The sequence below is a fragment of the Gasterosteus aculeatus genome, chromosome 6, assembly GCF_964276395.1.
Source record: "Gasterosteus aculeatus chromosome 6, fGasAcu3.hap1.1, whole genome shotgun sequence".
Taxonomy (NCBI): domain Eukaryota; kingdom Metazoa; phylum Chordata; class Actinopteri; order Perciformes; family Gasterosteidae; genus Gasterosteus; species Gasterosteus aculeatus.
In genome coordinates, this window is record NC_135693.1 from 13883331 (window position 1) to 13907732 (window position 24402).

The 24402-nt window shown below is 40.9% G+C and overlaps 1 protein-coding gene across 1 annotated transcript in view; it reads left to right on the forward strand.

The window, feature by feature from the left end:
• The first annotated feature begins 7964 nt into the window (after positions 1–7964).
• Positions 7965–24402, forward strand: part of LOC120820581 (VPS10 domain-containing receptor SorCS3) — a 38925-nt gene continuing 22487 nt past the window's right edge. Inside the window, exons 1-2 of the mRNA XM_040178525.2 lie at positions 7965–8992; positions 21198–21265. Coding sequence (XP_040034459.2) covers positions 8303–8992; positions 21198–21265 — 758 coding nt within the window. The 5' untranslated portion in view covers positions 7965–8302. The remainder of the gene's footprint in view (positions 8993–21197; positions 21266–24402) is intronic.

Sequence of the window (24402 nt, forward strand, 5' to 3'; positions counted from 1 at the left end):
GGAGGAAGGTCACTGCACGCATCAGTTTAAAGGCTAGTTGGCCTAGCAGATGTTTTCTATAGACTATATCATAGTTTCTAAACACCGCTGACTTTTTACATTACATTACAGGTCATTTAGTAGACGCTTTTATCCAAAGCGACTTACATTACACTTTAAACCCATGGCTTTTTCACATTTTTGCCTGGGAAGCAATTAGGGGTTAAGTGTCTTGCTCAGGGACACTTCGACATGGAACATGGGGCAGCCTGGAATCGAACCAACAACCTTGTGCTTCCCAGCACACCTTCTCTAACCCCTGCGCCACGACTTATGTGTGTTAGGTGTGTGCATCGCAGTTTGGTAAAGGAAATACACAAACACAAAGTGACACTTTAAAGCTGCTTTCACTTCAGTTGTGATACTTGACTCTGCAAACTTTTCTCACAAACGTACCTGTAGTTTGAAATATACTAAGCTTGTTAGACTGAGGCTCCCCAAATCTAACTGTACAGAAGGAAACAGTGCATCGGGGGTATCCTCATAGAGTTTAAAGTATAATTTGCATTTATCTGTTATACCTATAGTTCCTTTAATTAATGTCAGGCTTGTATTGTGCATTTCCTTTTAGTAGCTTTTTCATTGGAGCAGTTAAAGTCATGTATTCACCCGTTTTGAATCCCATGGTGAATTATGTTAATATATGTTAATACATACTGTAGTAACATGGCATTTGTTGACTGGTGGACAAACAAAACCACGAATACAACATTTATTTAAGCATGGAAAATGGCTTTTATTTTAAATTAGGTTTACCTTTAGAAACTTAAGCTTTTTTCAATATAGTGACCATCCGTCTCAAACAAACTCGGATTGTACACCACAGTGCCATTTTTATATTAAAATTAAAAGTGTTGCCAAAATATTGGTAGCACACTATTGTCTCAAATATCCTTCTCCTGAAGGTTGTATCATCAACATTTCCGTTAATCCGAACCCAACAGCCATTTGTCCAAATCATGTAAAACAACACCAACGTATAGAGAGGCGCGTCCACATATTTCTGGCCTTAAAACACAGAATAATGCTAAAAAAACAAAACTGATTTGGCCTTTAAATGACATTTTGATGTTCTATTTACAGTATGCTGTGCATTCAGACAGGTAGATGAATATGTGATCCTGTTTTCAAGCAGCATGATACGAGTGATAAAAAGCAGTGTTTCAGTGATGACTCATTGTGTTGCAGATCCATCTGCAGCACTTCTAGACTCCATCACGGTATCCATTGTAGTCCTCCAGGCTCACTCATTGTTCTTCCATTTCATTTGCCTCCATCTTCTGCCCTGAATTGACCCTTGCTTTATAATTAGCTGTCTGCTGTGCTCTGGTCCTCTAGGTACAGTATGCGATTGCACTGGTGAGGAATGAGAGGTTTTAATACATCTGTCTCACATTCCTCATTTGCACAGTTTTAGTTTGAGATTTACCGTGCAGGCTGTAAATGTGACAGCTCGGTAGTGCAATTGAAAATTAGAAAGAAAAACCATTAGGTGAGTCTCGTGGGATGCAATTCAGCGCCATCATTCTACTCCACTGCATGAGTATGAAAGATCTTGGGATAATGTTGAGACTCAACCAGCGAAGGTGCTGGCTAGTGAATGAATGCTGAGAGCTTGGATTTTTTGCGAGGTGATCACAATTTATGTTGTTGAATTGTACACAAGTACAACAAATGCAGGTGGTCAAAGTCAGCTACGGGTTTGATTACGTTCATGTATTGACACTTCTTTTGTTTTTTTTGGTGATGTCGTAGTGTCGGGTTACTTTTTCAAGGTGTTACCGTGAGATGATGGATGGTTGACTTCGGTTTTGCCTTTTTCTTCAGTTGGCTGACTCTTGTTGTTACCTTCACACACAGACTGTATGGGAAGGTTGTTCGCTATGCTGGTCTGTTAACAAATATATAATAAAAGTAAAAGTAAAGAAAGTGAAGTCATCAGTAATACAACAAATTACTTTTTCTGAGAAGTTCTAAAAGTCACTAACTTGTAATTTGTAATTCACAAGATGTGTAACTTGCACTACACTAATTACTGCTGACTGGACTGCATAACTGCCAAAAGAAGAAGTTTTAAGAATACTAAAATTATCTTTTGGAGCCACAATGTGTGGGCTTTCAACATTTTGTGCTCTGACGGATCCCAAAGTTGAAGTGTCGTAAAACAAACGAAAAAACAGTTTGGCAGACCATACTGCTTCCGGGATTTTCTCATTTATCTACGAACAAAAACATGCCACCAGAATGAGTTGAAAGATTTTACAATCACACAAAAAATGTAGAAACCGGTGAGCGTAAATGCTCAACAACATCGTCAGAGAACATAATCCAGGGATTGCAGAACAGTGATATATATGGCTTGCACTGAGGCAGAGAAGATGCAGTACCTTGAGCGTGGATATTTGGTGTGTATTTATTCTGCTTTCAGATTCTTTTGTCCTCTATTGCATATCTTCACGGTTGTGTGCTCTGTATTCTCCCGGCAAGTTTTCATTTTTGTAATTCTGTCTGGGGAGTAATGTTTCCAGTTTTACAGGACGATATATCTTCATATAGGCTGATGCAGGTAACACACAGTGACTTTGACACATGGAAACCAAAATCATTTCTCACATCACGCCATGCTGGGCAGTGTAGATTTTTGATTAACAGCTGTAATCGAACTTGAGCCCATCTTTCTGAACCATTTCCCTTTGGCTATCCAAAAAAAAAAAAAGAAGAATCACGTTGGATCACGAGCTGTCTCAGACTTCAAAAGGCGTGAGATGGGAAAGAAGCGAGGAAGTGCAAGTGGAGGCACATAGACAGAGAGAGGGTTGGGCACGGTGCTGGGAATGTACTTGAAAGGAAGACAAACAGTCAGAAAGGAGGAACGTATATGGCGAGCTTTACCTGTGTGTAATGGGAAAGAAAGGCGTTGTTGTTGGTAAGCAGTTGCCTTCCTGTAGACCCTAGAAAGTGGGGTAAACGCCAAACATTTATTTCAGTTCCAATGTCCTCCTTTGATAATAAAAGAGAAGTTGCAGAGGGTTTCAATACTATTGACTTCCCTTTCAGCCTACAGGAATCCCACTGAAAGCCCCAGTTAGGCCACACGGCAGATGTATTAATGTGGGACAGAATCCATTGTGGGGAAGAAGTTTGCTTCCTCTCGCTTCTCTCTTGTCAGCAGAAAATCTACCACGACAGTAAAGAATACGACCGTTACTTGTTTATGATGTTGGAGCAGGGAGGACTCTTCTTCAGTTGTCATTCCAGACACGTAGCGGTTCCTTTTAATTTGCCATGTTATGCTGCTATAAATTTGCCCCACCATCATCCTAATGCCAACAAGGAGAGAAGGGGTTTGGGCAAATCACTTTTTTAAATCTAATCTATTCTTGTTGTTGTTTGCCATCCACCGTCCTTCTGGAACTAACTTAAATAAGACTTGATTTAAAATATGCATATATTCCTCCCACAATACAGTCTGAAAAGTATTTGTGGACATAATAGATGTCCTAAGGCCAGAAACCAGAGAATCAAGATTGTGTCCATACGATGGTGTCTTAGTGTTCCGGCGCTAACAGAGGTCACTTGATAGATCCAGGGAAAGCTTTGTCTCAACCTTAACAAAATAAACAATGTATTGATGTAAACTGTAAATGAACTGCAGCCGTACTGTAAAGTACAACATGTTCTCAGACAGAAACATCATCCTTATGCTGCAGGAACTGGTACCAGATGGGCACGTTTCTCATCACCACCATTCTCTTCTGTGGCATCAGTACGGCTTTTCAGATTCCTCTCTTTGTTTGTCTGTATGCCGTTAGAAATGTGCTTCATCGGCAAGAGGAAAATGTACGAGTGTCTTCGTGGACGCCTCCCCATTGAGGAGCCTCCCCCCTCCCTCCCATGGGAGGCATCCATGCGGAAGACACAGCAGTTAGTGGCATATGCGAACAACTGGGCAACGGTACAAAAAGAGTTGAAATGTTCATTTGTGCAAGTCAAACAGCCGTCCTGCGTTACATTGCTGGTGTTTCCCTTCAACAGACAGATCTGGTATTTTCAAATTGGGTCAAAGAATTTCTGCTTGATAACAGATGGCGTCTGCTCTCCAGTATCAATAAACAAACAAGTTCATTAGAAATAAACACAGCAGCTGCATAATTGTGTCAATATATCTGTTGGTCATATTGTGTGGAGATATTTGAGCAAAATGTATTATTTGGACCCACATACGGGCGCACACACACACACACACACTGACACACACATTACAGTCCCAGAAGTGGTTTAATAGAAGAATTCAGTCTTCAATCAATAATTAAATTTTGCCTTACATTCTAACTCCACTTGGGTTTTAGTAGCCTTTTCGAGCATGCATTTGGCACACGGCACTGAAACACCCTGAAACGGTTGTCAGTCCGTCTCTTGGATGAGAGAAACAGACACTCATACACACATATCTGTAGAGGTGTGTCTACGTAAGGCACGAGTGTCGCGCAACTTGCTTTTTGGAGGGGAGAACATACAAAGGTAATATTCTAGAGAAAAAAAGCTTTAAATTGTGTAAAGGAGAAATGAGAGTGGTATTCCATTAGGCCACCCTCTAACAGGGATCTTTTTTTTTTTTTTACATTCGTACAACTTGTAACTCTCGTCTATCGCTCTTTCCTACCCCTGGGGAAGCATTGTGAGTGCCTAAACATAACCATATATTATCATGCATAATTTCTAATAGTGCATTTTGTATTGCAAGAGCGCAGATTGCACTGCAGGGACGACTAATGACATACATTGTGAGTAGAACACTTTACTGATATGCTCAGTTTTCCCATTTTGAGAAATTGCAGATACACTCATTAACATAATTTCATCGTTGAGATTGATAGAAAAGCCATTTGGAGTAATATCGCATTTCTTACCTTTTTAGGTGCAATATTAAAATTGAAGGCGACAGTATTGCAAAGAGGGACATTATGGGAGTGCTCACTTGGTACTTTACCTCCAAAGAATGGTGTTCAATGTACCTGAACTGTTGGCTTACAACCTGATTATCTAACTGCTTGTGTTTTCCCCTCATCTTTTGTAATGTCCCCCTGTTCCCAGAAACCGCAGTCACATTGGTGGTTAGAGTATAATCATAACTGGGAGACAAAATGGTCAAATTACAGCGCTCTAGCAAGTTGTAATAAACTGAGAATGTCCTTTAAATAACTTGGACCATCTTAAAGAATACGGATGAAGGAACAAAAACTCTAACTGACCCAGAACATCTGAGAAAATGCTACAAACCGTTGAGCGGCAGCTGTGGGATATCAAGCAAATTGCATTGATATCTCGACAGGCTAGTTCCTGTGTTCATGTACAGGGAAAAGGCTCAAGAACAAAGACATCAAAGAGATATTAGTAAATCCATGGATTCGCCAATGAGCAGCTTTATATTTTTTCAGCGACGCGGCCAGTTTATTACAGTGGCAAATTGTCCTAAACTACTCCCACTGTGATTTTAAAATGCTTTTCTTTCATCTAGACAATGAAGGAGGTGCAAAATAAGTGTTGCCATCTACAACGAAGGTGCGTTTCTTTTCTTTTCTTTAATGGCATGGGTACAGCCGAGTAGAGGATGCACCTTGCTGTTCATCTCCTGCATGCAAGTACGGGCTGTCTGGGCGACGGCCATTATGGTTCCTGCTGCTGCCGATGCGTCTGCTCCGCCGGGATCACTGAAGTGTTGGAACTAACAAGCTTGGGATGCAGACAGCGGATGCACAAATGGGATTTTGTCCTGAAAAGCTTTAGAGCTTGCTTCCTGTCTTCGGCAGAAACAGGAGAGAGGACGAGGGCTGTTTGCAGGGACTGTCTAAGTTATGCGCCACCAGAATGAGATGATTACATCTGATAAGCTTGCTAATGATCTACACTGGGGGAGGAGAGCGCATAAAAATGAATGAGCCACACCGATGTACACTTCTCAGTCTTACCCTCTCATCTTCTCGTATTCTCTCTAACTGTGGTTGAGATTCTCATGCAGAGCCTGAGATGTTCTCCACCCAGGAACACGCCGTAGTCTTTGTCATAGTTTGACGCGTACTGAGACACATCAAAACTCTCCTCCCCCAGATAATTATTTACATATCAACACAGGGCTCTTTCTTTCACTCTCTCCCTCACACACAAAAACACAAACATGCAGAAATCCACCCAATGCTCTCCCGGCCCAAGGTTAGTACTGATTTAAAGACGTGTCTTTGACGAAAGAGGCTCCTCCTCCCTTCCAGGCCTGTCAAAGGGTGTTTGGGAACAACCCACTTCATCTTAGCACCATAATGGGTAAACAGAGTGTGATCAGTCCAATTACCCCCTCATTGCAGAGGCGTTCTGGCGGGAATGGCCTGTAGAGAGAGGGAGCTGTCTGGCACGCGGCGAAGTTACAACAGTAGCACCTGCTGCCCGCAGCCCTCACTTGTATGAATCTCAATTTGTTTGTACAGCCGTGCCAAAAAAAAACAGTGACCAAAAAGCGATCCTTCCGAGGAGGATGGCAGCACTGGGCTAGTGTTCTGAATGCTGTTTTTACTGCACTGTCTAAGGACATGTGCAAGATGAGAAGGTGCTGTTCTCAGCAATGAACTAATGTCAATTTCATTTCTTGCACTGGGTTGTTCTGTGCTCATTTCTGGCTGTGCAGCGTTCAAGGACGGGGGAATATTCTTATCCCCCACACTTCAGCATTTTTTACAGCTCAGTAAATGCGGGATTTTGCAGCCGGCGGTTCCTCCACAGTAAAGTAAATAGCGGCAGTCCTAAAGCAGGAATTCTCAAAACACATGCGATATGGTTTCACCAGTTTTCAGACAGTGTGTTCGCTATGCAATGGAGAGGACAGTTGGTCGCACAGCAACGCCTCTTCACTTTAGTTTCTCCCACGAATGACAGTCAGGACTACATGGCATATTAGCAGAAGTGTGGAAGTCTGTGCGTAGTATGTTCAGGTCTTGGATTGGTTTTAGCTTGACAGAAAGGAGTATATTGCTCCTGTAATACACGTAACATCCGCCCCCATATTACAGGGACATACAGTACCAGTCAAAGGTTTGGACACACTTTCTCGTTCAATTGAATGGTTGCATTCTATGTGCTGTTCTTTGAATTCTAATGTGGGTTTGTCGTCCATGAAAAAGAAGGACATCCTCCACTTGAAAATAATAATCTGCTTTTGTGCAGCTGAAACAAACACATCTGCAGTATGTTTCAAGGGGAAATATAAAGGGGGAAAAAACGTCTTACGTATAATTTACTGTAACAACTGAAAAAGGGGCCCTATCAGCAGGAAATAGGAATTGCATTTCAGAATTTGTTTGGCTCCACTAATTGAAACTAATACATTTCAAGTAGCATATTGATTCAGAGAAAGCTGTTTTTTTTAAATGTGCACAGTGTATAAATTAATAAATAATGCAAAATGTGAAGGTGCCATGATTAAAACAGCGTTGTTGAAAGCTTGCTGTTGCCTGTGTGCCACCAAAAAGTCATGAAGATCACAGCAAATATATCACAGTCTGACTTCAAAGGTCTCCTTGTTTCATGGGCTGTTGTGCAGTAGAGGGCCTGAGGTGAATCCTATTAGTGGCCTAATTAAAAAAAAAGCTTAGAGTGTCACCAGAAATACCCACAGTGGAGAAAATCTTGAACATCTGCAGCTATGCACATACAATTACATCGGATCACTTCTTGATCTTTGGCAGGAAGTCCAAGTGAATTTGCGCAAAATGCACTCGGCACGCGCTTGCACACAGTTGACAGGTGGTGATTGATGTGAAGTAGGCATACATTTTGTTTTTCCGTCGTTTCAGATGCAAAGACAAATTGCCACAGCGTGAACACTCCTCTATTCTGCAGAGCACGAATGACTTCTCCTGTCAATAACGTGCTGTTTTGGATAACTTTCATACTTAAAAATAGCCTCCAAAACAGTGCAGAGTAAAAGCTGTGGCATCCCAGGAGAAAAAAATAAAATCATAAAATAAAAAAAAATTCAAAAAAAGGATGTCAAAGCCTTTTCTCCCCAAATATCCTGATGGGCAATAAGCTCGGATCGTTTTCTGCAGTCACTCTGTCGGCGCGCTCGCCTGATGCGCAGCGCCTCCCCAACTGGTCCCTCACTTTGACAAATTCCTGGACGCGAGCTTATCTGCGGAATGGTGTCTTCCTCGTAAAGATGATACCCGGGATGTTTTAGAAGTTTCTTGACCTCTTTTCACTTTGAAAGAACACAATGGGACTGAGGTCATTTGTGAGGTTTTCCCTCCTGGCTTTCGCGTGGCTCGACTCCTTTCACCCCAAGTTTGTGGCTCAAGCGGGAGTAAGTTCTCCGAGATCAAATTATACATTTTATCGCCTGGATGTGACTGAGCTGGAGGAACTTACGGCCCGAAAATCAACGGAGGTTAAAGTCGACAATAGCGCGAAAGTTTCCATTTCTTCTGCATCGGGAGCAGCCGTTCCTTTGAAACCGAACACTCGCAAGAAAGTAGAGAGCGAAAAACTGAGAGGAAACGATGCGCTGACCGGCATCAAAACGGCACCAAACTGTCACAATCGCCTCAAAATGCCAGGTAAAAAGAATGATAAGACACCCGAGGGCGACCAAGGGCGACCCGCCACGAATGTAATGTCAGCAAATGCATTTTCTGAGATAAAAAAGAGGGCAAAAAGGAACGTGCGTGCAACATATACGGACAACGTGGATAGGAGTTCCAGTGGAGACGCTCGGTCAAAAGAGCGCCTGGTGGAGACGGTCCAAGGTGTTTCCAACTCCAGACCCGAGTACCGGCGCACGGGGGAGGAAAGCAGAGGGTCCAACCCGAGGCAGAGTGAACCGCACCTGGACACTTCTACTTTTGCTCTGTCGGGAGACTCTGCGCACAACCAGGCGATGGTGCACTGGTCCGGACACAACAGCAGCGTGAGTTTCAGTTCGACCAAATAAACACGTGTTTAAATATCATCGCGACGGTTTTAGACAGCCCGCTATTTTCCAATACACTTGTTACGATGCAAATATTCCTATTTCTCCGGAACTTCAATTCTGTATATTTTGTTTAACGAGATGAGAGCACCAGGGTCGTTTCTACCTGCAAACTCATTTAATTCTAACGTACACGTACAAGTGAGAATGAGCGGTACGTGTTCTCGCTTCACATGCATGGTCATGCTTCTTTATCAGTGCGCGCGTATTGCGCGCCTGATGGACATCAGTGTTCACCTGCAGGATTCCCTCTGGCTTTTCCAAAACCGCGTGAATCTTTTTTTTTTTTTAACAAAGTGTTTGTGCCCTCAACCTAAAATGAACAGTTAAACGCGCAGGTTCATTTCTGTGAAGCAATCCCAATACATTCATTATTTATGAAATATTTAAAGTATTGTCTCTCAGGAAGGTGCAATCGCTACTAATAAGGATTGTGTCCAGCAAACTAATGTGACACTGATGAGACTATAACCTTCTTTTAAATCCACCAGGTTTTTGTCGTTGATATTTGTCTCACAATTGTTGGTATAGTTGTCTAATTGCCTGGATGAACGCTGCATTGTAATATTTGTGGTTCAAAAGTTGCCGAGCTTTGCGCTTCAAAACAGGTTGATGGAACTATGCATTGCCTTAATGAATGACAAGACATTGCAGCAACCACCCAGATCACCCCCTATGCTTACACACACACACACACACACACACACACACACACACACACACACACACACACACACCAGTTTACCACCACTAAGACAAAACAAGGAAGATTTTATCTCATGCTGCATGCAAAAGTGTTCGCAAGCTCCAGCATTTATCAGGTACAAGGATCTTACACACAGGCTTAGACTAAACAATGGGGCTACTTTGTCTTTTTTACTGCAGGTAATTTAGATCAACTCAGTTTGTTGGGGGAAAGGGTGTGTGCCAGGAACATTAATCAGAAGATTTGTGTGTTCCAGAAACGCTCTTAATATCCATACAATATCCAACTCTGCAGAAAATTTTAAAAGGCTGGCTTTTTTAACCACTACGCATTTCAATTTTTGTTTGGTAACATATTTCATTACGTCGAAGGCGTTGCAGACTCTACCCAAATTGATATATTGCTACGGACAGTCTCCGTTGAAATGAACCAGAAATGCAATCTGATTTGTGAGCTGTATTGTGAAATATTGGTGGTTTGAGATGTCTTCAGCAACAATGGCCTTTTATACTGCAGGACACTGTTCACTGGATCATCACTGATGAGCTTGTCACTGCAGCCAGTCAACATGTGAGATTTATACAGTCTGGACGCCTGTCTGGGGCTCAAAAAGTACGAGTGGAACTGCCGGGTTTAAATTGATGGCATTTTATGACTGGGTGTTAGAGCTCAGACTATAATAGATGTAAATGACTGATAATAAATCCAATCTAAAAGGAACATTTGAAGGAAAATTACTTCATTCCCGTGGTCTTGGGTAGCTCAATCAAATATTCAATCCAAGACTTTGCCTGTGATCTGGCCAAGATGTAAAGTCCCACAGGGAGTGAAATGAGAAAGATGTAGCAGGTGATGGTGAATGCGTGGGGTGGAGGGATGGAGGGGGGGGGGGGGGGTAAAGCATTTGATAAAAAATTCATCTTCTAAAACCTCAAATCTGTCCACAGATCAGCCCAACCATCTTTTATTTGATTTCTGTGATTGTGCGAGACATCAAAGCCTGGAGTCATAGCTCTACGGCAGGGGGTGGGGGGGGGGGGGGCGGGCAAGAGGTTGATCACGATCGGCCGGTCGATCGCCGTGGGAGTACCAACAGATCGCCCGCCATTGATAAAATCATCACGTCACGCATGCGCAGTCGACTGCGGGAGCCAACGGAAGCTAATGCTAATGCTAATTAACGATCCTTGCTTACTAACGGGCCCATTTAGTTTGATTTAAAAGCGACCGTGGCTGACTCCAATCAGTGCATCGAGGAAGTTAATGACCAAGAGTGTATGACCGATGAGAGGCTCGTTTTTTTTCTTCGTATGGGTGTGTTTTTGTGCTCGGGGCTTGCAGCGCTGTTGTTCCATGTGATTACCGCTACTACCCGTTTGCATGATTACCTGTCCCCCCCCGCTGTGGGTCGTTCCTCGGAGGGTGGGGATGGGTGGGGCGGTAGATCGCCATGACTACGGTCAGTTAAAAAGTAGCTCGCTAGCAAGACAAAAGTGGGAATTCCTGCTTTACGGTCTCTGACTTTACCTGAGATAACGTTGATTGGAATTGACCGTGGGGATAAAACACACACTCCACAAGTCCCCTGTTTTAATGCGTGCGTCATAACATAACATAACAGCCTCTAATATTTACTGACGGGAGGTTTCTTACTTACCTGAATGTGCATGGGGATGGAGAGATGAAGATTCATGATTTCAGGAATCAGAAATCTTTGCAATGCCGCGTGCCAGAAATATAAGCACAAGGTGAGATCAAACTAATTAAACTATGGATAAATAAACTTGGCTTGGGATGCTCTATATGGTAAATCAATATGTCAGTATTTTTGCCTTACACGAGTGTTCAAGCTGTAACACGATGTTGGTTATCTTTCTCAGCAGCCCTCGCAGCACATCCTACAGTCGAGGCATGCGTACCTCCCCCCTGCCCCCCTCCTAAAGGCAAAAGTCTTAGTGGGGCCAGTCAGCTGGTGATCAGTGAGTTATTGGCAGCTAAATGATTTTCGGCTCCTGATTGACCATTTTTACAAGCTCCTCACTGACAGCCGACCAAACTAGGCGCCGTTGTTAAGAAGAGTTAATGAGCGACTTTATCGACATCGCCTCCCTTGAGCTTCTCTTTTTGAAAGCATACTGTATGCTGGTGTAGATAAGGTCCACCTATAATGAGAATGAGGGTCTGAGGAGGTGAACATCGATGATGCCAGCTGTTGTTCTTCTGTTAGGGGTCAATCTCATTGTTAATTGGCAATGTCGGGTCTGAAGTAGTAGTGAGAGTCAAATCTATCTGGCACCTCTATAAAATCTTTTTGTCTGTTTCTGCTGTGACTGGATGGGAATCACACAGGCCCCTTGGGCCCTGTTGTCCCCGTGCTTAATCAGAACGAAGCGGTTATTGTTGCACATAATCTCAACGGTATAAATAGACAATATAAAAAAAGGAAATGGCACGGCCCAGGGGCACACTTGTGTTTAAAACCGGTTCATTAGATAGACAGCCATTCCATTTAACATGCCAGAGCTGGTTCCATAGAAACTCCTTGATCCATAAAATCAGTTGGAATGGGTTCCCAATTCACACAGGCATTTGACCCCAGTTTGTGGGTCCTACAGGATGATGAAAAGCTTTAAAAAGATAAATCTGAGGTCTGATAATTTTTCATGTTTTTCTATTACACACACACAATCCTATTTTCATGGTTTTAAAGTTATAATTTTTGGGTAAAAATCCCTTTTTAATTGAAAAAAAAAGGCACACAAGGTTCAGTCAAAGTGGGGCTCAGCATTTAGACCTTTTTTGTGTAATGTGGTTGGTCAGTCAAGGCTCTGATTCATTTGACTAGATACGGATTTTAAAGTGGTTTCGGATAGAAGAAAAAATAAGACAATGTTCTTTTTTTTCTACTAGCCATTTTCGTCCTCCACCTGCTTGCCCCTCGGGATGTCGGCACAATGAGTCCGTTCAATAATCCAGCCCGTCTCGAGCCTTTAGGGGTGCACTGTCCACTGATGTGATTGTAAGACGCTGATAGAATGTAAGAGGCAGATTGCTGGTTACAGCAGGAAAAAACAATTTCGCATAAGCGTGAGTGATACATTTGAGAAAAATTTGTTGAGAGAAATACAAAATGTTTTTATGCCTTAGTGTTATTTTATGGTACATGGGATACAATTTACCCTCTCTCTCTGTTGAAATAATTTGGTGAGAAATACAAGGTTTTACTCTTCAAATGACATGCATTTGTGCCCCTTTTTTCATGAATCATTTGTGCTTTGGGGACCGTGATGCATCACATTAACATGGGCGCTCAGCACTTCCTCAGCACTTAGACTGTACTTTTGACTCTCAAAGTGCATTTTAAACAGCAAATGTAAAGGCTGCCACGAGTTCATGTCCAAGCGCAGCGTTGTAGCATGATTTCACAATGATCTGTCTCAGCCTCTCTCCCTCTGCTTAACACACACAACACACACTTATTACAGTTTTAATCAAAGTGACAAAGCGGGTGCCGAATTATATTTGACAGTTTTGCATGTGATTAATTACTTTAATACTTGTTGCAGTGTGGCAGACACATACTTTAGCTGTGATTAGGTTATGAAAACAAATTTATGCATTTTCTGATTGGGAGAAATCACAAATTTCAATTTCAAATTGGGTGATGACCTCTTTATTAATCATCACAGAGATAGAGTCAACTCTAAACGAGGCAATTAATGGAAACTGTTTTCTTTATGCTAAAAGGACCTGACTAATTTTGTCCTGTTCTTTAGTATTCTTGCTACTTTTGTAAGGTGAAATAAGTTGCGTGACATTAAAACCTGAGACTTGCAGAACATTGAAGCGGTATTTGGTCTCGAAGAACGACATTTACTGATGCATTTACACATTACAAGGATAGCTCGGAGACAGTTTTATCCTGTTTAGCGGGATAGATAAGATAAAGCCCCACACACACATTCACTGGGCAATCAATAGAGATGATAGAAACATTTTAAACAGAAAATGATACATTTACAAAATGGCACACTCGACCAATTGGTATCTTGATACGAATTCTCTGAAATCAGTGGTTCTTTCTGCCTTGAACAAAACGAGAAGAAGGTGGATGAAATTATGTCAACAATTCTGAACATATGACAAAATACCCACCTGCAGAGGAAAGATTGCAGAAATTCTGCATAATTTCACCAAGTCAATGATTGTATTGTAGCAGATGTGAATGGTACATCATTCCAGTGCAAATACAAAAAAAGCACAAAATACAAAAAGGTATTATTTCAATTTATTACATACTCTTATAGTTAAATAATGCTTTTCACAAGCTTTAAAGGACCATATGTTATTATGATCCCAATAAATTCCATTGTCCTTTATTGTTAACTCCTTCTTCATCTTTCAATGGCTCAATATTCAGAGATTTCATCAAACATATTGTCATATTTTGCGCAAAATGTCTTTCTACTGACCTAGTCTCATTTAAGTGATGTGTGTGTACTTCTAATTTCTCACAACAAATTAATTTGCAAGTAAACATAATGCAGTCCATCAACATAAAATGGTAATGATATTTATTTGCCAAATTGCAAAATATGAATACCAAACAAGCTCACTGAACCCACAGATGCTCCCGAGCTCTTAACAGCAAACCGCTGCCCCTAAACTGCTGAGGATGGGCTAAATGCAAAGTTATGTACCTCGTACATATCTGTATGTATAAAACCATGTTTTTGGAAGAATCTCTTTAAATTGAAGAAGGGACCCATTGACTGAACTGTATCTACACCATTTCACCAGGGGAAAAAAACTCAACTGGTCCAGAAATTAGTCCAAATCATGATAAAACACCCAAAACAAAGTTGACCTGCACAAATGAATGGAATCCCATCACCGATCCGCTCTAACTTCACCACCTTCCTGTGACCTCAATTCAGACCAAAAACATAGTGGTTTGTTGCCTGGAAAAAACCCCACTTCCAATCCTGGCAGACGGTACAAGTCAAAAGTTTGGATACATTTTCTCTTATAATTCAATGAGAAAGTGTGTCCAAACTTTTGACTGGTGCTGTATTTTAGGATATATAGGTACTCAAATCTGAACTTAACTCTACACATTATGAACAATGCCATTCAGCAATGTGAGGGTGGGAAGGCGAAACAAGGAATTGTGCGACACATTTAGCTCATCATCGCATTCTCGCTGCACTTTTTGGGGTCTGTTAAGGTGCAGCGCCTCTCTTTTCCAAAACCTCAATTAGGACCCACTATCGCCTTTTGATCCGGCTTAGATCCCCGCTGACAGAAGACATGCCATTAAAATCCAAATCTTAATAGAAGAGAATGAAGGAAATACATGCATATTGTTCAAATTAAAGTATAAACTAGGCAGTGTTCAGACTGATCAAAAGATTTTATTTGATCAACTTTTGTACTGGAAAGGAAGTATGTTTAGTCATGCTTCCGTACCTTCATCCACTGAACAATACACTTTAAGAGTAAAATGCTAATATTGTGTTTCCTTTTCTCCACGTCGCTTACAATCCATTTAAAATTGCACGGGACGTGACTAAAACCTTGTCAAATGTGTCAAAACCATTGAACGCTTTCCAAATTCCCATCAGATTTGTCCTTCAATGCTGCGCTTCCTGTTTTTCCACCTTTTGTACAAACCAGAATGCATTTGGCTACAAAAACAAAGAAGAAAAATCAGTTTGGAGCATATTTCTATACTTAGTTCATACTTAGTCCATTAAACTAATTAATTTACGTTTTACCCAAAGCTTGATTTAAAGAAACAAAGCATCTTAATGCCCAAAACAACAGAGCTGTGTTAGAAGTGAATCCCTTTCCTATTCAGCCCATTTCATTAATTCCCCCCCCGCTCCATGATGGACTGAATTGATTGTTGAAACTTGCATCGGAGCAATACGACCAAAGCTCCGGAGTCAGGAGGGAAAGCAAGCAGACAGACAGCAAACTAATGCACAAGGGACGCCTCGCATTTTGCTCGATGAAAGAAGAATCCCGGTGAGTGTGTTTTCGCCCCCAAAAGTACAAACAATCAATTTGGTCCACAGATAAGATGAGGACAGAGTCAGGCCTCTCTTCGACCGCACCATTTCTCCCGAAAGACACTCGTCTTTTCTGCTAAGTGCTCTACTTTGGAGACGTCCTCACTGAGCCACAATCAGGCTGTTGTGTTCATATCCCTCCGCCCCCTTGCAGTGCGTCTTGATTTTGCCCTCGTCGCTGTGTCGAGCCTTAAAGAAATGAATGCAAATTTGCAACAAATACTGCATTTCTTTTCTCTGCAGGTGTTTGCATCAGATCATTTCTAATGGATGCATGAATATATTAATCTATATTAATGAAGTTGCAATTTATGTATTTGGCGCGTTGGACGTGTTGTCTTCACATCATTTTAATACACAAATGACTTTATAAACAAATAGTTTTTTCCAAATGTGTTTTTATCTCAACAAAGTAAAATAAAACAATAGTCTTCATTGTGTTCTTTTCCCTTCACATCACAAGACATTTTAATTGAAAGTGATAACATGTTCTCGCTGTGTGGGGGATCTACGATGTTAATTAGCTATTGGACTTTTGATAAAACACAGCACTTGGCGGAATTACTCCAATGACTCGCGCTCGGTTTCTATTTAATTTCTCTTAATGAAGTTGAGAATGCAAAATGCAGAGTTTAACAACACATGAAACATGTTTTATTTTTGTTTCTTCAGAATTGCAACTGGCCAGGTAAATGCAGTGTAGTGAGTCATTGATGGGCCAGATCTGGTGTCTGGGATGTTGCTAGGATGTGTTCATCATCATCCTACTAGGTTTTCCAATGTGTTTCCTCTTGCACCTCACGTACTGCTATAACTCTTATTATTCAAAGGAACTAGCAAAATTAGGGGGCATTTATCCAACGACACAGGTACAAGCACATGTAAAGGCTAAGCATCAACCCAGTCTTGCCTATAACAGATACCACTTGCACTCAAAAACATCTTTTGTGTATTTTTGTTGAATCTGTAGGGACTCTTCAATCAATCCATTGTGATTATCCATGTTTTCATGACCATGTCTCTACTATTGAGTGCTTTCATTTAGTCAGTTTCATTTCTTTTTCAATCTGATATTTGTTTTTCATTACCTTCCTGCCTGTGGAAAAGCACAACCGATGAATTCACAGATGTGTTTCAGATATTTGCAAGTTAAAGCAAACAAGAAACAGATGGGATATGCTACTTTCTTTTAAAACACACACACACACACACACACACACACACACACACACACACACACACAGATAGCACTAACAACCTTGATACCGATCCCTTTTTTAAGTTGTAATAACAGATATTTTTGACTAGATTATAATATAAAAAGTACTGAAACGTCTGTACTAGAACTGCATCTTATTTATTGGCCAACATAATATATATATATATATATATATATATATATATATATATATATATATATATATATATATATATATATATATAATCTGCAGTACACTAATAACTGTTTTGTTTGGTGTATGTCACAAATTGTGAAACATGTGTGTTGAATGAGCTTTGTTGTACTGCTGAAAAAGATTGTTAGTATCAGTGAGGTACTTTTCTGTTCAAATAAAGTTATTATTGTTATAACTGATTAAAATATTTGAGTTGGAAAACTGACTTTTACTCTAATTTTTCAAATCTGATAAGGCAGCAAAAATTGAAACTAAGACAGCAGTTATATTTGCGTAAAAGCCAGCTTATAGAAGCTTAATCTTTAAGACATGATTTAATAGGGTTGACACATTTCAGTGAGTTGTCAAGCATTTTGATGTTGTCATTTAACTCAAGGGTTACTCCTCTATTCTGATGTTTACCCCATAGTACAATATACAAGGGCTTATGTGTATTCACTAGAATGTAAATTAGTAGCATTTCAGCGGTGACATCTTCCCTATCTAGTAAAGGTAAATAATATGGATATCTTTCTCAATGGTTCCCTGAGAATGAACTGTTAGTCGTGACATGACAAAGAGCCTTACATCGCTCTCTCTTATCAACTTTGGGGATCCCTTGGAAATTAATTTAGATCTTTCAGTTGGCCCCTGCGGCTACGTTCAAAAACAGTACCAGATCTACATAAGAGTATCTGCATTTCTTACATTTCTGAAGATTTATCCTACTTCCTGTTGTGTGTTAACCATGAGAAGGAAAGAATCAACAATCTGGAGGTGTGATCTTATTTTTTTTAGTTGGCGTCCCTTTTTTCCCTTGGCTACCCAATTAAACAGAAATGTTTTTGACGGGTGCTGCCTTAATGATGCTTTACTGGGGGCAACGGGTTCCGTTTGGAGCGCGGCGTAAGAAAGCTCTATAAAGCTGCACGGATGTGCTAGTTCATTTCGTTGATAGCCATGTTACTGGACAGTACACAGAGATGATTCATGACTAAATAGCGAGCTCTGTAGAAAATCCTCTGCCCGCCGACGTGGAATTGAGATGCTTCTCACGTCCCACTGAAGCACTCTAAAAATTTGAGAGCAAAAGAGTTAATACCTTTGCATGGCCAAACAGCACTGACTGTGCCTTTAAGGATGTTTTCTCCCTCTGCAGGTGAAATGAAGCTGCATTAAAAAAAAAAGCTAAACCTAAAAGAAACGCGCAGTCAATGAAAGGACCTGGAGAGCCTTTGTTAAAAAGGAATAAAGAAAAACAAACAAAGAGAGACTGAAAGAACGACGAAACAACGGAGAATTCCTCCCCAAAAAGGAAGCAACGCAGGAAAAGAAAGTGATAAAATAGAACTTTGGGATAAAAGGATGACTAAAGCCAATTCCTCCTCCTCCTCAGAGGAGGAGAGCCAATCTGAAAAATGATTGGTTGACTTTCCCGGGGCAAAGCTCTCTTTGCTCACATCAATAAAACATAAACATGAATAAATGCACTGCTTTTGGCCTTCCAGGGTCCTTACTTAATTTCATGTATGCAAGTGAGCGATATTACGCATGGAAAATTGTATTTACCTAGAAGGCTCAAAATAATTCTGGAAGCCATTCTATGTTTGTTTGGTCCCAGTATTTACATAAATGCAGGGCTGCACCATAAACCAAAAGGTATACTTCAACTCCAAAAATGACTATTTGAATATAATTTATTTGTGTGTTACCTTGAATTAAAACTGATTTTCTCGCAAATAAAAAAACTGAGAAAGGTCTTAATGAATTCAAATAAATTGGTGAAGAACTTCATTGGAATGTGTTTACAAACGTTACAACATGTAGTATAATCCAATTCTCATTTATGCACTTCTCACCACTCAGTCATGAGTGATAAAACTATTTTATTTCAAAAACGGTCTCACGCTTGTTCAGGTAGCTACTCGTCCATTCAAGGGTTGGAATATACTCCATGAGGTTGTGTGAGAGTTTCTTTTGATAGAATTCCGCCGTTGTAGCCGCATTCATATTTTCAGAATTTGTAATTCAATTCGTCAAGATTTTTCTTTTTGTCTCTACAACTAAGTCGTTTTGAAGGATTCAAGGTATTGTGTGCTAAGTACTTTATATGCAAATGGTAATCGTGTGGGTAAAGCATTCCTTTAAGCCGTACCACCGATGTGCAAGTCTTTTGCCTTCCCTCAGCGTTTGCATGTAATTGCCAGCTATTGACTGTAGTCCCAAACGCACAGCTATCAATAATGTTGAAGACATGGGAACACGCATTCTCCCGATGTATCTACCTAGGGACGAATCAACCAAACAGTCATCTGCCTCACTGGTCCGTTGGTCCCGGAGGTGGATCTCTAGTGACCCATTTCACCGGGTCAGCTTTTGTTAATGAGGCAACAGCACAAACACGTTGACAACGTTGAAGACGCAGCTCCTAATGACAGCTCGGGTGCTGAGAGGCTTTTGTCATCAAGCGTTGCCATTTCGGGCTATTTTTAGACTCAGTTAAACGTCCTCAACTAAGTTCGTGAGTATTTGATTAAATTGGATCCATGTGCGAGATGGTGCAAGTGATTGAAACCCATAAAACTGGGAACATTTATACGTTCTTCACTCGGTTCATTTGCAGTGCTGGATATTTAAATCCCTTTGGTTAGGGATGAAACGCCTGTAGTTTGACACTGATGAAATCAATTCCAGATTCAATTTACCTTGTGGTATATATAATGTCCCAGGACACAGAGTCATTGCTGTTAGCAAAAGAGAATCAAAGAGACAGGTGATCAACAGTTTGGAAGAGTTTTTCTCTTGTATGTATTTTTCAAAGCAGGCAATTAGGCCTAACATCACAGACACTTAACTAAGTCTGTACTCCAAATTGATTCAGACTCCAGCGTTGGACCTTGCAGACGTGGCGCATTTAGTTATGCAAATGCTTATCTCTCTGTGTGATTGGTTAATTAACCTGTAATGCAGATAGTCCCTAGCCACGCACAGTGGCCGCTGATGGCTAAATTGTGGGTCAATTGGTTTCTTAACATTTCCAAAGCAGGCTTAGAGGCATGTCTTTGTTCCTCGGAGTCTTGTGTGACTTTTCTCGGTTTAATGACTCGTTCCGTGGGTCCCACAAGGTTAATGTGTTTAAACTCGCTGTAATTGAGCTTTTGACATATCTTTCAGGCCTTTTAAAAATTCGTCATATTATGCCATGTTCCTGCTCCTTGATTGTTGCTATCTACCATTCCGTCTTCCCCCTCCATGCTCTGCCCTAAACTCTCTACCGCATTCCCCCCTCCCCCCTTTCTATTCTACAGTTATGAGCGTCCCCATGGGAAGTCATTTATAATGCCATTGGAGTGACAATAATTCGTTTGCACACCATTTCACTCTGCCCTCTGTGCCTCGTCTGGCTTTTATGGGCCACGTTTTTGTTTCCCCCAGAAACACATTGTCCAACCAACCTCAGAGAACACGCAAAAGCGTTTAGCCGAGACTGCAACTGGACATCTTCCAGTGAGTTAAAAAAGTGACATAACATCTTTCTACGACATTTGAGGGTCCATATTTGTTGGTGGTTTTGCAGCTACTTTATTATTTTGTAGGTAAAAGGAGACATAAGGGAAGGGGGCTCTGCAGCCAGTGACTGCATATCTTTTCATTCTCCAGTGAACAATGATGTTCAGCTTTTGCCGTTACGTGGGTATCATTCCACATGAGCTACGGACAAAATTCTCGACAGGCCTCATTTTTTTCTTCAGATCCTGTCAGCGTCAGACTGACATCTCCTGGCAACACGAGGATCACTTGTCACACTGGATAACATACAGTATAGGGCTTATATTCATTAATAGCGGGGATTTAGCAGACATGTTGTATTCATTCCACACCATTAGGTGTAGACAGGTAATGAGGAACTCATTCAAAAGCGTTTTAGTGACATATAATTAAGCGTGTTCCTTGCTCTTATGTTGTAGGTGATCCTGATCTTGACTAAGCTGTATGATTTCAACCTGGGCGCCGTTACTGAGAGCTCACTTTGGAGGTAAGTTTGTTTTTAATCATCGCTGTTATTCCCTGCTTCTATCTAAATACAAAGGTTACGGCATTATTGCGAGGATTTTATGAAAATGAAAAAGCACAGCCCTAAAAACAATAAGGATAATATATTCATAGAGAGTGCAGTGTAGTGTAAGTGTGATTTATAGTGTCGCCATTTGCTAGGATAAAAACAATCAAGTTTCACTGGGAGCCAATATGAAGTTTATTTTAATAAAGCAATCGGAAGTAGTTCAGAATGAAGCATTCTCATCTTTGCCTCTTCAAGTCTCCTAAATAAAACATCTTTTAAGAGGCCCATCCTATTTTCTGTCCATTATCAACAAATAACGTTTTTGAAAGGCTATTTTTGAAAGATACACCGGAAGAGTTATCTGAAGGATTATTCTCCTCTGACCTAGAAACGTCCTGATGGAGTTTTAGGATTGATTGTCCATAACCTTTTGTTTCTTAGGCAATTGACATGCGATTGCTGCTGTATAGCCGTAGTAATTCTGTTCAGCATGTATTGAGAGGTGAGCTACCGTGCCCTGTCGATCATAAATAAGAATGGAATTCATTAAGGATCATACCACGGAGGCCAATCTAGTGCCCCGATATGGCTTTTTTCTCACCTCTCCCATAACCTGCAGAGAACTCATTTCATACTGAAATACATGTGGAAAAGAGACCATCAGTCTGCCAAGCACAGAGTTCCAAATTAATATCTGTTTCACCAGAGGCGCCGCCAAGATTTACACCCGATTTGACACATTTTGAAATCCCATATTGTGTACAGGAGGTCTTCCATCATCAAGATGTCTGCTTAACAGTAGCACCACCAGTAAATTAGAGTGTACCTCAGGGGTTGCACAAAAGCTCTTAGTGTGAGTATTAGAAAAACAGAGATTTGAATGTATTGAGAAGAAACGTGAGTAAATGATTCCTTTGATGACACAGTAAATGATTTATGACCACAGCTCGGGGGCCCCTGTCGGTGGCAGATGTGCAGAACAATGGGTGAAAACTTTCTAAACGCATTTCAAGTTTTTGTTTTATTTTCTGCACAGTAAACCTCACAATCTAATAACATCATTTTAAAGGCTTCATTCCACAGTGTCATCAAACACAGATATGCCAACTGAAAGGAGTCCTTAAACACAAACACAAATGAGTTTGAGGGGTAAGGCTTTGTGAACAATGTCAACACCAAATGGGACGACTCAGATTGATGCACAGACAATGGTAGCAGACACTGGGTATCTATCCAATTATGCAGGAAAATGACATTAGGAGGCACTCAGGTAGAACCGGGAGTGTGGATTGGCGAGGTAGGAAGGAGAGTTATGAAGATTGGGATGACTAACACATCTACCCTTGTCATGGGGATGCATGGATTGTATACGCACCATCACATAATGTGGTACAACTAAGTGACTACATTCAGAAGGATATTTAATTAATAGGGACACAGAACTGTATAGTTTCTTCTAATTTATTATTCTCTTTTTAAATCAAACCTCTATTCGTCGGCTTTGTGTGCTCGTTTGTCCCACTATAGAAACCAAAATACCACAATTACGCTTCCTCTGCTGAAATAAAAACTTAATACGAGAGGATGGAACTAAATATCTGAGTCAGTTGAAAACAGGGAGAACAATAGGCCTTAATTTAAGATAGAAAATGAAAACGCAGGATGAAAGGATTTCACCACTGATCCCTGAATTCCTTCCTCATTGTCTTTAATACACACATATCCATGAGCATGAATGCCGAGTAATGGGCTGGGAGACAACAATGTGTTCATCGCTCAGAATTGTTTTTATATTCAAGGACAATGCTTGTGTTCAATGTTTTTGTCTTTTTATTGCAATTTGCAGTTAATACAAACGCCACAAGCCAACCACTTTATTAGCTACACTTTGCTGGTACTTTGTCGGACTCCCTTCTGCCTTAAGAATTTACTTTAATCCACATTGCATTGATTTAATGAGGTGCTGAAAACTTTCCTCAGATGTCAGATATCAAGTACAGAAAACGTATTTTCGGAAAACCACGGTGGGTTGATTTTGGCATTGTGACATTGTGTGTTTTCCTGCTGGAAGTAGCCGTCACAAGACGGCCACACTGTGGTACTCGGTCAGTGATAATACTCAGCCAGGCTGGGGTGTTTAAAAGCTGCTAGTAACACGTGAAATGTGCAAAGAAAAGATCCACCACACCGCAACGCCGCCGCCGGCAGGTTGGCTGGATCCCGGCTTCCAATTTGTTCATGCAAAATTCTGACCCCCACCATCTAAATATCTCTGGAATTGCGACTCATCAGACCAGGCACATTTTTTTCCAAATCTTCTATCGGCCTTTTTTTTTTTGTAGAGCCCTTGCCAATTGTAACCTCAGGGTCCTGCTGTTTGCCTGCTGTTTGCCGACAGGAGTGGCATCCGCTGTGGTCTTGTGCTGCTGTAACCCATCTGCTTCAAGGTTCAACTGCTGTGCATTCAAACATACTCTTCTCTCAACGCCTGTTGTGACAAGCGGTTATTGGAGTCTCTGCTTCCTTGTCATCAGCTCATCGCAGGCAGCGCTTCTCCTCTGACCTCATCAGCAAGGCATTTTGGGCCAGAGAACTGCAGCGCAGATGATTTTTTTGTCTCTTTTGGGCCAATCTCTCGAGATGGTTGGATGTGAAATTCACTGATTATTCACCGTATTCTGAAATACGATGCTGATGATGATGGAGGTTAAATATTCCGTTTAAAAGCTTGGTTTGAACTTGATCAGATAGTCTTCACCAGCTGATAGTTGCTTTAATAAGTGGTTGAACAGTCATACTTAATAAAGTCAGGTGAGTACATTAGTGTTGACCATTTCATAAAGCATACCTGAGGTCCATTAAGTGCTTTTGCAGGCAGACAGTGCCTCATTACATGTCCACTTAGCACTTGTTGACATGAAGTGGATATTTAACATGATGTTTTTATCAAAGCCATGTTGCTGAATGCTATTGTTGCTGCGAGTGAGGAATGCCATTTGAAAATGTCAACATGTTTAGTACAGAAAGCTAATAAACTTAATAACCTATTCATATTCCTTGTGTGTTGTCAAAAAAAATGATGCAACACTGTCAGCTTCCATTGTATGCAT